Below are 14363 nucleotides of genomic sequence, written 5' to 3' on the forward strand. Positions count from 1 at the left end.
AATCAGCTCAAACAATGAGAGTTGCAACCTCCTTAATCCCACGAAAATGCTCTTTTCCCAAAAGAAATGCATTTTGTCTGTTAATTTATAAATATATTATTTTATTAATTTGTGTATGTGCTCAATGTTTTATAACAATAATTATAGCGAACTTAAGGGAGTTTCCTGGCATTAACCTTTAGATATTAAAAAATAAAAAAAGGATAAAATGACAATACATGCTTTTGCTGAGAAACTCACTGAAAAAAAGGGCAATTGTTAACATTCACTAACAGGCATTTATGTAAGGCCTTGTACACCTTGTAAAAACACAGATAAAAAGTGTTCTCATTAAATGTTTCAACATTGTATACAAGTAGCATACATAATTTGCATTCTTATTGTTGCCTTACAGGCATATATATAACCCTTATTACAAAATATTACAGTATAATACTCAGTACGTGTCTTTCAAAAGTATACCAGACCAGTTATTGGTATCTGTGAAACTGAGGCCCTCTCACATGGACATAAAATATCCATTTCAGAGAAGAGCAGAGGAGATCGCTGTGAAGTTCCTGGCCAATATTTATCGCTCAACTGAAAAAATAGATTATCTGCTGATTAACTCATTGCTGTTTGTGGGACCTTGCTGTGCACAATTTGGCTGCTGTGTTTCCCACATTACAACAGTAACTACACTTCGAAAGTACTCCATTAGGTGTAAATCACTTGAGACATCCTGAGATTGCGTAAGGCAAGTTCTTACAATTAAAAGTATGTATTTTTGCTTTTAAATGATTATGAGAAATCTAAACTGGAATTATTGTGATGCCGGTTATAGAGACACAAGAAGGCAGCTACAAGGGAGAGGTGAACAGCAAACCCAGGAAGGAAAGAACAGCCTTCACTAAAGAACAGATTAGGGAATTGGAAGCTGAGTTCGCTCATCACAACTACCTGACCAGACTGAGAAGATACGAGATAGCAGTAAATCTGGATCTCACTGAGAGACAGGTAGGATACAATGAAACATATTGATTTTAAATACTTTTGAGAAAACAGTCACCAGGGACTTCAACTGAGACAGAGCACTGTGCTGCATACATATTTGTTCTGAATACCAGCGCAGACTGACAAATATAAATGACTGATGGGTGTAGCAAACAATTAACCTTTACTGAAAATATATGACCAGAGTTAAAATATGTGACATAACTGTCGATCTAGGTCTTGATTAAGACTACTCATCTATCTTAAGTTGAAATATCGCATTGAAATCGAATAAGGCATGCCATCTCAAGACTGATGAGCACCTAGTGGATTCAGGCCCATGGATGTGATCAGACATAGGGGTCGCACGAGATAGGATTACATGGGTCTTTTCCCCATTTTTTAACCCTTTTAATTTTGCTTTTCTTTTCCAATGTTTCAGTTATCTTTATATCATTTCCATCTAATAAAACAATGTGACCCTTTTTGCTTCTGTTTATAGTCTTGTTACATAAAGCTCTATGTATTCCAATAATTCCGATTCTTCTCATTTTAATGCCCCTGTGTTAATGAACAACATGAAATCTAATGATCTATTCAGTGTGTACTAGAAAGTGAATTAGAAATCTTTAAAGGGATATTATCATCCCATGAAGTTACTAGACAAACATCTTCCCCAATGCAATGCTGTAATTTGGTGTGGGATAATGTTATTCATGTCAGAACACATTATTTTGGTGTCATTTAACATGGCACATTTATGACTTGTGACTTTTCCAGCTTTCACTTACCAAAATGGCAGCTATTCCTTTTAAAAAATCTCGTTAAATATTTGTACCTGTTGAGATTGCATATGATAAAGGCGGCCTGGTTGAGATTTCTCCCAGACTTTATAATGAAGGCTGCTACCCGTCATCTCAGGCACAGGCATCTATTACATTATTTGCATTGATGCATGACTGTACCAATGGCTGAATTCCAGTTTAAATTCACAAGAGATTTACAACACATTTATGCCAGCCTGATGTGAATGTCCCAATTTGTAACCCCACACAAGACTTTGAGCAGGAGGTGAACATTAGATGCTATGAAATTTGATCTCAGAAATTAACTCCCCATCGTTTATACTTCCCTAGTTTCTTTGATTGTGTTGTAAATCCATAAAGAGTGCAGTGCAAGTGTGGATTGGGTATAAAAGTGCAATGCTCATCAGCAATAAAAACGTGATTAAAGCAAAAAGTCAGGTTTAGAGTTTTATTTCAGCATATCAATATATCTACACCTACCCATTAGTAAATAAAGAAGTAAATATAGAATATATGGTGGGGAGTTATGATATATGAAAACATAACCGAGTGACACAAACCCTATAACTCAAAAGTCCTGAGTGCATTGATGAGCACTAGTCACTGCCCATGAAGGTTTTTTTTAACATAAAGAGCTACTCTCTGACTTTTGTTCTATTTTAAATAGAACTTTCTCACAGCTTTATGGCTAATTTGCTGTTGTGAAGACAATGAGAGGCTAGAGATCATTGTAGTGTAACTGTTTAAAATTAGTTTAAAAAAAGTTAAAATGAATTAACCGTTAGCCTGCAACATACAGAAAAGTATTGTGTATTCAACTGGATTTTTAGATCTTCACTTGGCTAAAGATTAGACATGCTTAAAAAAAATAAACAGCACACACAACTTTAAAAAAGAGATTCAACCAGTAATTTGTTACAGTGTTTTAAAAAGTTTGGAGACAACTCAGGAGAGTCATTAGCTACAGAGTGTATATTTTGAATTAAATGCATAAATTAAAAGGAAATAAAACCATGAACATACAACTCAATACAAATAAATATATTTCAAAAAAGTCACTATTATGAAATATAATACAACTTAACCTATTTTGTAATTCATAGTTTTAAAATAAATATTATTGTAGTTACTATTAAATCTAATTTAATTACATTACATTTAAGTAATTTCAAAGTGGTTAGGATTTTTATAGAATAAAATTAATTTACAAAAATTGCTATTTTAAAATATGTATATTTTACTTTGATTGTTCTATGAGCAAAGTTCCAACAACATCCTCGATATATGATTTATTATGAGCCTCAGTTTAGCTCCTTGCTGCCTTAAATTACCACAGTATCCTATTCTTTGTAAATCAGGTTACAAGCAACAACTTCATTCACCATCATAATCTATTCCCTGAAAGAATTCCAATATATTTCCTGAAAGAGTAACAGAATTACATAACTTAAATTAAACAAGCGATTATTTTCAAAACTATGAAAATATTTTATTTCTGTGGTACAGGTTTAAAGATTGTGAAGTATTTATTTTGCCATCAGGATCCTGTTAAAATATTTCATTTTACATAATTACTGTGAATGTAGTGTAGTAATGGTAAAAAGCTCAAATTTTATTAAAAAGGCACACAAATAAAAAAGGAAAGTAATGACAGCAATGTAACTGCTTGTACTATATGCCACATACTGCACTAAGATTACACACATGAACCCCTTAGCCTTAAAAATATAATAAACCTTCAAATCACTTCTCCAACGAGCTTGCACAATTTCCAGCTCTTAAAAGCTGCTGCTACAAAAAATTCAGTCTACCCCTTACTTTGCCTACTACCCACAAATTATTACCAAATAATCCCAACAAATGTGCAATAAAAAAACTGAACAAATTTACAAAGCTTAAAAAGAGGATCTGTTACAATATACTGAGTATTTGATGGGAATGGGTGTGATGCTGCATTTATTGCATGACTGAGGCAAGCCGATTTAACTCCTAGCTCACCTCTCTTGATGAAATCAGTCTCACACATGTGGTGATAATTTCACCATCTACCCCATAATTCAATTTCCTTCCATGGAGATATAGTGAAGGTTTCTAATTAAATGAAATGCTGTTAGACCAGATTCATTTCATATTTTTGTTAGTCTTTTCCCTTTGGCAGCTGGCTGTCACTGCAAACATGACAGAAGCAAAATTACTGAAGAATAGCTTCACGGCTAATCCCCAGATTTTTCAGGAAAGCTTCTGACGACATTAGCCTCCTTCTGTACAAAACTGGGTTGGGTCAAATGAAAACACTTTCAATGGCAATGCCATCTGGAATTTTAACGAAGTAGCTACGGGTGGGGTACTTTTCAAACATTAAAGGCAGCCTATAGTATTTTGATTAGTAACAAGACTGTGGTCAAAACAGTGTTTTGCCAAAATCTGTGACTTCACTTTCCACAGTGTCAACGTCAAACTATAACAAACAATTGCACAAAACCTTTGAACATTAATTGAAGTTATCAGAATATTAGAATAAAAGTTTATATTTTGTCATTTTTTAATGAAGTCAGCTTATAGGTTCATATTTCTTGAAAATCTTTGGTCACGATAAATATAATTAAACTAAACAAAAAAAATCAGTTTTGCAAAGTGTTTAAGTCTGGTAAGAAAAATGTCATAAAATATTGCTGCCAAGAATCATAAAACTTTAAGAATTGTTGTTCAGTATCTTTTAGTCTTCCACAAAGCTTGTTCAAGTTCAGCCTCAGATTCATGCATCATTGTCGTGAAAAATATACTCAATTAGCAGCTGAGTGTTAACAAAAGAACAATAAATTGCATTTTAAAATAAATGTCAACTGCACTCTTTCAATTATTATTTACATTTCCCAAAATCTCAGCATTAATTCAAGTGCTGTGGTTATTTGATATTTCAATGTCCCATTTAATTATTTTGCAACATTTTTAATTTAAAATCTTTCCAAGTGAATATAGATACGCCACAAATAAGCTTTCTCACATATTTCTCCACAGAATCCAACCTATAGATTAGAACAGAGAGCCTACCCTTTAGCTTGTTTCCAGAAGCTGTGCACTTGAACACCTTGTACTGGAAGAGCACTACTGTGCCATTTAAAATCAAAAAATGTTGATTATTTTTTGACTATCGAACAGGGAAATGAAGTTCAGCTGAAGAAGATCAGCATTATTAGAAACAATTACTGATTTTCTGAAAAAAAAAACACACAAGCAAATTAGGTCTTGTTCTTAGTAAATGTGTTTGATATGGTTAGGAAAATCCAATTTGCTTTCTAAATAAACAAATAAGAATTTGCTGACCTCGGCTGGTCCATGGCGGGCAACATCGGTGGCGGGTCCTGACCCCGCTGCTGGCTCCAGCCTATTGTGTAGAATGAATTTCTCTTGATGGGGCATGCCCAGCGCGTTTCCCAGCCAATTAGAGGAAGTGGGTCTGGTGACATCATTTGATGATGTGCCATCAGCCAGTTTCCTTAAAGGGACCATAGCAAACTTTATTTTGACATTTGTGCTGTCAGTGTTCTACAGCATTGAGGTGCTACAAACACTGACAATGACTACACAAAGGCACAGGGCTGCACCCAGACTCTCCCATGACTCTCTCAATATGCTTGTGGAGGGAGTCACAGCACGCAGGGAGTTCCTCTTCCCTTCCCATGGGCAGAAGCGATCTCCCTAGGAGATCAACACAGCCTGGTTGCACATTGCAAAGGGGAGCATAAGCAGAGATGTCGTCAGGAGGTTCTGGGTGCAGTGCTGCAAACGTTTCAATGATCTCAGTAGGTTACGAAACGTTAGTACAAAGCCATATTCAACCTCATCCTGCTGTGCCTCCCATCACATCCCCATCACTCTGCATTCCCTACCCTACTCCTGCACATCCTTACTCACACCAACTTACCTTGCACCTCCACCCATCCCTCTCTATTACATTATCACATCCCCGTCTCACTAGCTGCCCCTCACACTTACCCTCATCTTAGTGCAATCATACTAACTAACAACACACAAGGGTAGGCACTTGGGTGTTTTATGCAATGTTTATATAAAGTTCCTGTTAATGTGTTGTCAAACATTGAAACCTTTATTTTCAACACTTTGCGCTTTAGACAAATTGGTGTGCACCTTTGGAAGTGGCTTAGTGAGTTGCAGTGGATGGTAAGACATAACGATACCCCCGCAATGGTGATGAGTGTAAAAAGAATGGTTGGGCATTGTAGGGATGCTTTATGGCACTGGTGTGGGGTGGTGCCAACCTGTGACATCATGTGGCAGCCAGGGTATACAGCATCAAGTGAAGTAAATCTGGCCATGGTGAGACCGTCCTTGGCCTCCCGGGCAGCAATGTAAGAACATAAGAACATAAGAAATAGGAGCAGGAGTAGGCCATACGGCCCCTCGAGCCTGCTCCGCCATTCAATAAGATCATGGCTGATCTGATCATGGACTCAGCTCCACTTCCCTGCTCGCTCCCTATAACTCTTTATCCCCTTATCATTTAAGAAACTGTCTATTTCTGTCTTAAATTTATTCAATGTCCCAGCTTCCACAGCTCTCTGAGGCAGCGAATTCCACAGATTTACAACCCTCTGAGAGAAGAAATTTCTCCTAATCTCAGTTTTAAATGGGCGGCCCCTTATTCTAAGATCATGCCCTCTAGTTCTAGTCTCCCCCATCAGTGGAAACATCCTCTCTGCATCCACCTTGTCAAGGCCCCTCATAATCTTATATGTTTTTTTAAGATCACCTCTCATTCTTCTGAATTCCAATGAGTATAGGCCCAACCTACTCAACCTTTCCTCATAAGTCAACCCCCTCATCCCCGGAATCAACCTAGTGAACCTTCTCTGAACTGCCTCCAAAGCAAGTATATCCTTTCGTAAATATGGAAACCAAAACTGCACGCAGTATTCCAGGTGTGGCCCCACCAATACCTTATATAACTGTAGCAAGACTTCCCTATTTTTATACTCCATCCCCTTTGCAATAAAGGCCAAGATACCATTGGCCTTCCTGATCACTTGCTGTACCTGCATACTAATATTTTGCGTTTCATGCACAAGTATCCCCAGGTCCCGCTGTACTGCGGCTTTTTGCAATCGTTCTCCATTTAAATAATAACTTTCTCTTTGATTTTTTCTGTCAAAGTGCATGACCTCACACTTTCAAACATTATACTCCATCTGCCAAATTTTTGCCACTCACTTAGCCTGTCTATGTCCTTTTGCAGATTTTTTGTGTCCTCCTCACACATTGCTTTTCCTCCCATCTTTGTATCATCAGCAAACTTGGCTATGCTACACTCAGTCCCCAATGTGGTCGGGTGCTGATGCCCTGTGACCTGTACTGCATCAGTTGTATCTGCGCTTATGCAGAAGCTGAACTCCAAGCCATTGTCAACATCTTCACCGGGGTATACCAAAGCATGGGCCTTGCACTAAACATCCATAAGACAAAGGTCCTCCACTAACCTGACCCCGCCACACAGCACTGCCACCCAGTCATCAAAATCCACGGCGCGGCCTTGGACAACGTGGACCATTTTCCATACCTTGGGAGCCAACTATCATCAAGGGCAGACATCGCTTACATGGTCCAACACCGCCTCCAGTGTGCCAGCGCAGCCTTCGGTCGCCTGAGGAAGAGAGTGTTTGAAGACCAGGACCTCAAATCTGGCACCAAGGGTAAGGTCTACAGGGCAGTAGTGATACCCACCCTCCTATATGCCTCAGAGATGTGGACCATATACAGTAGATACCTCAAAGCACCAACGCTGCCTCTGCAAGATCCTGCAAATCCACTGGGTGGATAGACGCAGCAACATCAGTGTTCTTGCTCAGGCCAACATCTCCAGCATCGAAGCACTGACCACACTCGACCAGCTCTGTTGGGTGGGCCACATCATCCACATGTCCGACACAAGACACACAAAGCAAGCACTCTACTCGGAACTCCTACACGGCAAGCGAGTCCCAGGAAATGTTTCAAGGACACCCACAAAGCCTCCTTGATTAAGTGCAGCATCCCCACCGGCATCTGGGAATCCTTGGCCCAAGACCGCCCTAAGTGGAGGAAGAGCAGCCGGGAGGGCGCTGAGCACCTCGAGTCTTGTCGCCGAGAGCATGCAGAAACCAAGCGCAGACAGTGGAAGGACCGTGCGGAAAACCAGACTCCCCACCCGCCCTTTCCTTTAACAACTGTCTGTCCCACCTGTAACAGAGACTGTATTCCCATATTGAACTGTACAGTCACCTGAGAACTTGCTTTTAGAGTGCAAGCAGGTCTTCCTCGATTTTGAGGGACTGCCTATGGTAATGATGATGGTGACTGCATCAGTTGATTGCATAAAAGTTCGGTGGTGTTGTTGGTGCTGCTGGTGTGCCTGGTGTTACTAGTGTGGGGGCTGACCGTTGTAGGATTCTAAGGTCCAACGTGAGAGACTATAAAGGGCACCCATGCTGATGGAATAGATGGCAGGTGAAGTAGAGATAACAGAAGTGATCTGTCAATGGTGAGAGAGGTAATGCGATCAGACTAGATGGAGACTTATGTAAACAATTGCAGCATGGTGTATATGTTGTGGAAACGCAGTGAGAACAGCTTATGGTTGAGGAAAGAGTTCTCTGCAAGGTGGGAGCTTTTACTTTACATTTGAAGCTGTCAGCTCAACAGCTGATTCAGTGGCCACTGAACTCCCATCTCAGCTTAACAGACGTAATCCCTGAGCAGTGAGGGCCCTGTGGGTGAGCACATAAAATCAAAAGGTGAGCTCAAATGCATTTGTGATGATCTCCAAGCAAGGTCATAATTACTTGAATTGGGTCACCCGCTGTAGCGGGTCTGCTCAGCGTTGACAGATCTGACATCGGGGAAAGGCGCATGGAGGTGGGTTCACAGTGAGGTCACGACCCACTGGGGAAAAAAAGAACACTTTCCCACAACCCGCCACCCATCGCAACCGCTGAACCCACCGGAAAATCTCGGCATGTCTCAGAAAAGTATCTTGATTGATGTTGAAAGTGTTGTATTCTGTTTGGCTGGATACTGCACTCTGATAAACACATACCCTCACTTGACTGCATATACCTTCACATGTCCTGCTCATCCGGCAGAGCCCCACCCATCACAATGTTGGATCTCCAGAGCTGAGGGAGATAGATATCCCGTGCTGCATAGTCTTCTATCTATTTCAACCTCCCATCCCCCTCCCCACTCCCCTCAAGCACCCACCACCTTCAACATCCCTCCTTCCCCCACCCCACCCACACACACATGCATGATGATGAAGCCTTGTTCAGGATCAATAAGCACAGAGGCACTGAACACACCTTTCTCCAAGCCTGACACTGCAGTTAAGCAATACCGATGAAAATGGCTAAAGTGTGAACATATATCAAGAAATTTAAAGATGTGGTTGGGTAGCAGAAAACCAACTTCGTCCAAATGATTTAAATTGTCCAGATTATCTTCAATTCCTCCTTAGAATACATGAGGTCATCTTAAACATTGGGAAAATGCTGGAATCCATTAGTAAGGAAGTGGTATCAGGGCACTTAAAAAGTCATACATGATTAGGCAGAGTCAACATGGTTTTATGAAAGGGAAATCGTGCTTGAAAATTTTATTAGAGTTTTTTGAGGATGTAACTAGCAAGGTCGATAAAGGGGAACCAGTGGATGTAGCATATTTGGATTTCCAAAAGGCATTTGATAAGGTGCCACATAAAAGGTTATTGCACAAGATAAGAGATCATGGGATTGGAGGTAATATATTAACATAGATAGAGGATTGGTTAGCGCACAGAAAACAGAGAGTAGGGATAAACGGGTCTTTATCTGAAGATTCTGAAGGAGATTGACAGGGTAGATGCTAAGAGGCTGTTTCCCCTGGCTGGAGTGTCTAGAACTAGGGACCAAAGGGGTAGGCCATTTAAGACAAAGACAAGGAGGAATTTCTTCACTCCGAGGGTTGTGAATCGTTGGAATTCTCTACCCCAGAGGGCTGTGGATGCTGAGTCTGTGAATATATTCAAGGCTGAGATAGATAGATTTTTGGCATCTAGGGGAATCAAGGGATATGGAGATTGGGCAGGAAAGTGGAGTTGAGTTCGATGATCAGCCACAATCTTATTGAATGGCGGAGCAGGCTCGAGGGGCCGTATCGCCTACTCCTGCTCCTATTTTTTATGTTCTTATGTTCTTAAATTAAATAAATACATAGAGCCTTATATAACTAGATGTACACATACAGATTGCGTGTGTACACTTAATTTTTTTTCATAGACCATTTTGTTTCTTTTTTAATAAATAAAATAAATATTGGTGACCTCATCTAATAATGTCAATGACCAAACAATGCCCTAAGGTGCTATTTTAAATATAAACCTCCCAGCAAATGCTGCTGAAATACAGGGTCATTAGTTTAAGAATTGTTGTTCCTGGTGAGGGAAAGAATTGGAAGGAGCAGAGGTGTTTAACTATCCAGTGCTGGAAAATAAAAATATTCAGGATTGCTTTGATCACTTTGTTGTTAGTCTGTGTCAAGGAATGAGCCACATGCCTCTGAAGGCAGAATGGCCATATTTGGAGCAGAGCAGGTAAACAGTAGTTTTAAAAATAAACTCACAGGTTTAATATTAAGCACTAGTGAGCATTTGAAAAATCAAGATGAAAGATGAAAGACGAACACAGATGTTCATGTGCTAATGGCCATGCAGTATGTTGGATAGGTGTCCTGCTTTGCATGGTAATTCCTACTGTATAATCTTAAGATCGATCCTGTAGTGCTTTTATGTGACCTTTGTTGTCCTAATAACGATAGTGTAGCTAATCAGCATGCACCAAGATTTTTTTCTTTTATTCGTTGCTGTGTTCAGTTTTGGTCTCCTAATCTGAGGAAGGACGTTCTTGCTATTGAGGGAGTGCAGCGAAGGTTCCAAGACTGATGCCCGGGATGGCAGGACTGACATATGAGGAGAGACTGGATTGACTGGGCCTGTATTCACTGGAGTTTAGAAGAATGAGAGGGGGTCCCATAGAAACATATAAAATTCTGACGGGTTTAGACAGGTTAGATGCAGGAAGAATGTTCCCGATATTGGGGGAGTCCAGAACCAGGGGTCACAGTCTGAGGATAAGAGGTAAGCCATTTAGGACTGAGATGAGGAGAAACTTCTTCACTCAGAAAGTTGTTAACCTGTGGAATTCTCTTCCGCAGAGAGTTGTTGATGCCAGTTCATTAGATATATTCAAAAGGGAGTTGGATATGGCCCTTATGGCTAAAGGGATCAAGGGGTATGGAGAGAAGGCAGGAAAGGGGTACTGAGGTGAATGATCAGCCATGATCTTATTGAATGATGGTGCAGGCTCGAAGGGCCGAATGGCCTACTCCTGCACCTATTTTCTATGTTTCTATGTTTCTAAAGCAAAGACCACAACCACACTTAATTTAGTCACTGATGCACTTTGTTAAAAGCAATTGCTTGATTCAGGCATAACTGGATTCCACAATAACACAGAACATCATTAATCATTCAGAAAGCTGATGTTGAACAGGATGAGACATTTTAGTAATCTTGATAGTTAAATTAAGCACTGAATGGAGTTGTATGACATTATTAAAACAATAAAAAAATTACTGATTTGATGTCAAAATCCTGCCCACACAATCTTTGAACAATAGTTGAGATATAACATTGATTTTAATGTTCTCTTTTCCTGGATAGCAGGGATAGCATTTTAGAATTCAAGTTCCAGAAGCTAAATCTTTCTAGTTGTCTATCTGGAATAGCTGCAGTACAGTATCTTTAAAAAAAAATCTTAATTTATAAAGTTACTGCAAAATAAATCCTGCTACTGAAAAAAATGCTGAGTATACATATTCCAGTGCCTCTTTCAGTTAGAACTGAAAGTTGGATCACATTTATGGCGTAAATTCCTTGAATGATTGTAATATTTTTGTGCTGTTTATTCTGGAGAATTCTGAAGGGAATACTGAATACTTACTTCTAGATCTGTTCCATTCATTTCTAATCAAGGTTTTTATATTGATTATCTGATTTTGCAATCTTTAACGTTGATTCACGTTTTTTCATTTTTTGATGTACAGCAAAATTTGCTGCAAGGTTGCATCTCAACTTAAAATATTGAGACCAAAATGTGCTGGGAGATCAAGGGAGATTTTGAATCCGAGTCTTTAAAAAAATATGTAATTTTTTTCTTCAATCAAATGTATTAGTTAAAATAATCTCATTTTAACAGCCTCCATTGTAGGCCCATCAGTCTCAGTTTGCTCAGTAAAATAGTGGAACGGACACGCTGTGGTGATGCCAGCCAAGGCCGATCCCTTTGGACTATGTCTGCTTACCAGAACTGGTGCCTGTTATGATTTTTTTCTGTTTTCAGCCTGGTTGTAAGCTTGTGTTTTTCCTGCCTTTCATTTGTGCTCACACAGACTGAGAGACAAATAAAAAGGAGGTGGCTCATGATCAGTCTCAAAGTCAACTGAACTTACTGCACCAATAGTAAAAGCCCAACAAGCTTCAAGGATCTGTTCTTTGCTATGTTACCACAGTGTATCTCAACCAGTAAAAGTTCTTAAAGTACAGCCATGTTAACAAAGTTCAGAATACAGATCTAGTCCTCACTATTCATAGAGAGTATTTCCTTCTTCTTTATGCCTGTTCCACTTTGAGATTTTCAGCTCTCAGTTCTCCAAATGCCAGAATCTTCAGTGCACTGAGAGTCAGTATCAAATACATGCAACGGTCTCCAATAGTTCAATTGGAAGAATTGGTCGCGAAGTCACAAAGGAGAGGACATCGCTTTGCAGTTCATGGGCATTCAGCTCTCTACATGAAAGGCTGTAGAAATGAAATATGCAGGGAGGTCATTCAGATTTTATATAGTCATAGGTACAAACAATAGAATGTTCCTTTTCAGAGTTCAGCCAATACTCTTCTATTTCAAAATGTACAAAAATAATGAAATATAATGCATCTGGCTTAAAATAAAATATAATTTGTACAAATGAGGGCATATTAGATCAGTTTTGAAAACTTGTCATAAAGTCAAAACCTGCTAATGTTTTGTACATGTAAGCAATCGTGAAGTTTTACAGATTTATGTTTCCCTTTTTGGATGTATAGGGTTTTTTTTTTCTTTTCTTCCCGCAATCCCCTTGTTTGTTAATGGAAGTATGTGCAAGGCTGTATAATAATAGCACTACCTCACAAAGTATCCTATATCCACTTTAGAGTACTTAGAGATTTCAAATCAAAGCTCCATACATTTCAGAGAAAATGAAATGATAATGGCCTTACGCCTGTTTTTACCAGGCGTAAGAATTTTAAGGACATTCGCTGGGCAGGAGTTGGCCCTCTGCCCGCGGAGGCTCTTTTCCTTCAGATGTGGTGGATCTGTCAAGCTTGACGCACGCGCCTAAACTTCGCAAGTTCGGGGTTTAGGCGCATGCGTTTCGCAAATATAAGCCCGGAACTTGCGGGGCCCTAACAGGCGCATGCACACCTCATACACACCCGCAAGGCCTGCGAATTCAGGCCCAATATTTGTCATATAGAATGCCATAAAACTCATGCTATAAATAAAAGTGGGAGACAGCAAACCATGAGGCACCACTTTGGGTAAACAAATGAGAAAATCCCTTAGGTAACTTGCTGTTTGTGTTTATATCCACCCTTGTTCTAATCAAACTAACAGTACCACATTGTGAAAAAAAAGACACCTTTGCGCTAATAGTATGGCTTACAAAATGAAATTAATTTATTTAAATCTTTCTTTCCTTGGGACTGCACTTCAAAATAATGGCTCAGTATTTGAGCAGTTAAGACCATTCCATGTTCACATATGGAAACTTCGCTTGGTACATTCCATGTTGGAAATGAGCTTTAAAGCAAAATATTTGCTTACAAGTAAAATAAATAATTTAATTGCCATCCACACCGTGAAAATTTCTTAAAGCACATCACACTGTGAACTGATGTTTTTGGAATCCACTGACTCCTGTTGTTTGATAAACACGGCAGCCAGCAATGCCCCACAAGCAGCAATAGGATAAATAACCAGCGAGCCAGTTTTTTTTAGCAGTACTGGTTAAGAGGAATGTTGATCACACATTAGGAGAACCCCCTGCTCGTCTTCAAATAGTACCATGAGATATTTAACGTCTACCTGAACCATTAGTGCAGGCAGCTGTGATCTTGGTTTAACAACCTCATCTGAAGGACAGTACTTCCAACAAGGCAGCAATCCCTCGGTAATGGTGTAAATCATGTGTTTACATGCTGGTGCGGGGCTTGAACCCACAGACCTCTGCCCAGATGAGAGCACCACCAACTGCGCTAAGCTGAACTTTATTAAACACTGAAATAAAAATACTCACTATGCAATATAAAGAAGTTATTTCAGAAAATTAAGCAGGTGAGAATGGGTGCCTGTAAATGAATCACCCTGATTTTATTTCTAAATGGAAGGAAAATGGGTTGGATTTCTTTACATGCATGCTATTTTGGCCTGCCCAGTTTTTTGATATTCACAGTACCCA

General features: G+C 39.5%; 1 protein-coding gene across 1 annotated transcript in view; it reads left to right on the forward strand.

The window, feature by feature from the left end:
- The window catches only part of meox2a (mesenchyme homeobox 2a), a 62284-nt gene that overhangs the window by 3207 nt on the left and 44714 nt on the right, over window positions 1-14363 (forward strand). Inside the window, exon 2 of the mRNA XM_070879981.1 lies at window positions 824-996. Within this exon, the coding sequence (XP_070736082.1) occupies window positions 824-996 (173 nt within the window). The remainder of the gene's footprint in view (window positions 1-823; window positions 997-14363) is intronic.

Source organism: Pristiophorus japonicus, chromosome 5 (assembly GCF_044704955.1).
Source record: "Pristiophorus japonicus isolate sPriJap1 chromosome 5, sPriJap1.hap1, whole genome shotgun sequence".
NCBI classification, from domain to species: domain Eukaryota; kingdom Metazoa; phylum Chordata; class Chondrichthyes; family Pristiophoridae; genus Pristiophorus; species Pristiophorus japonicus.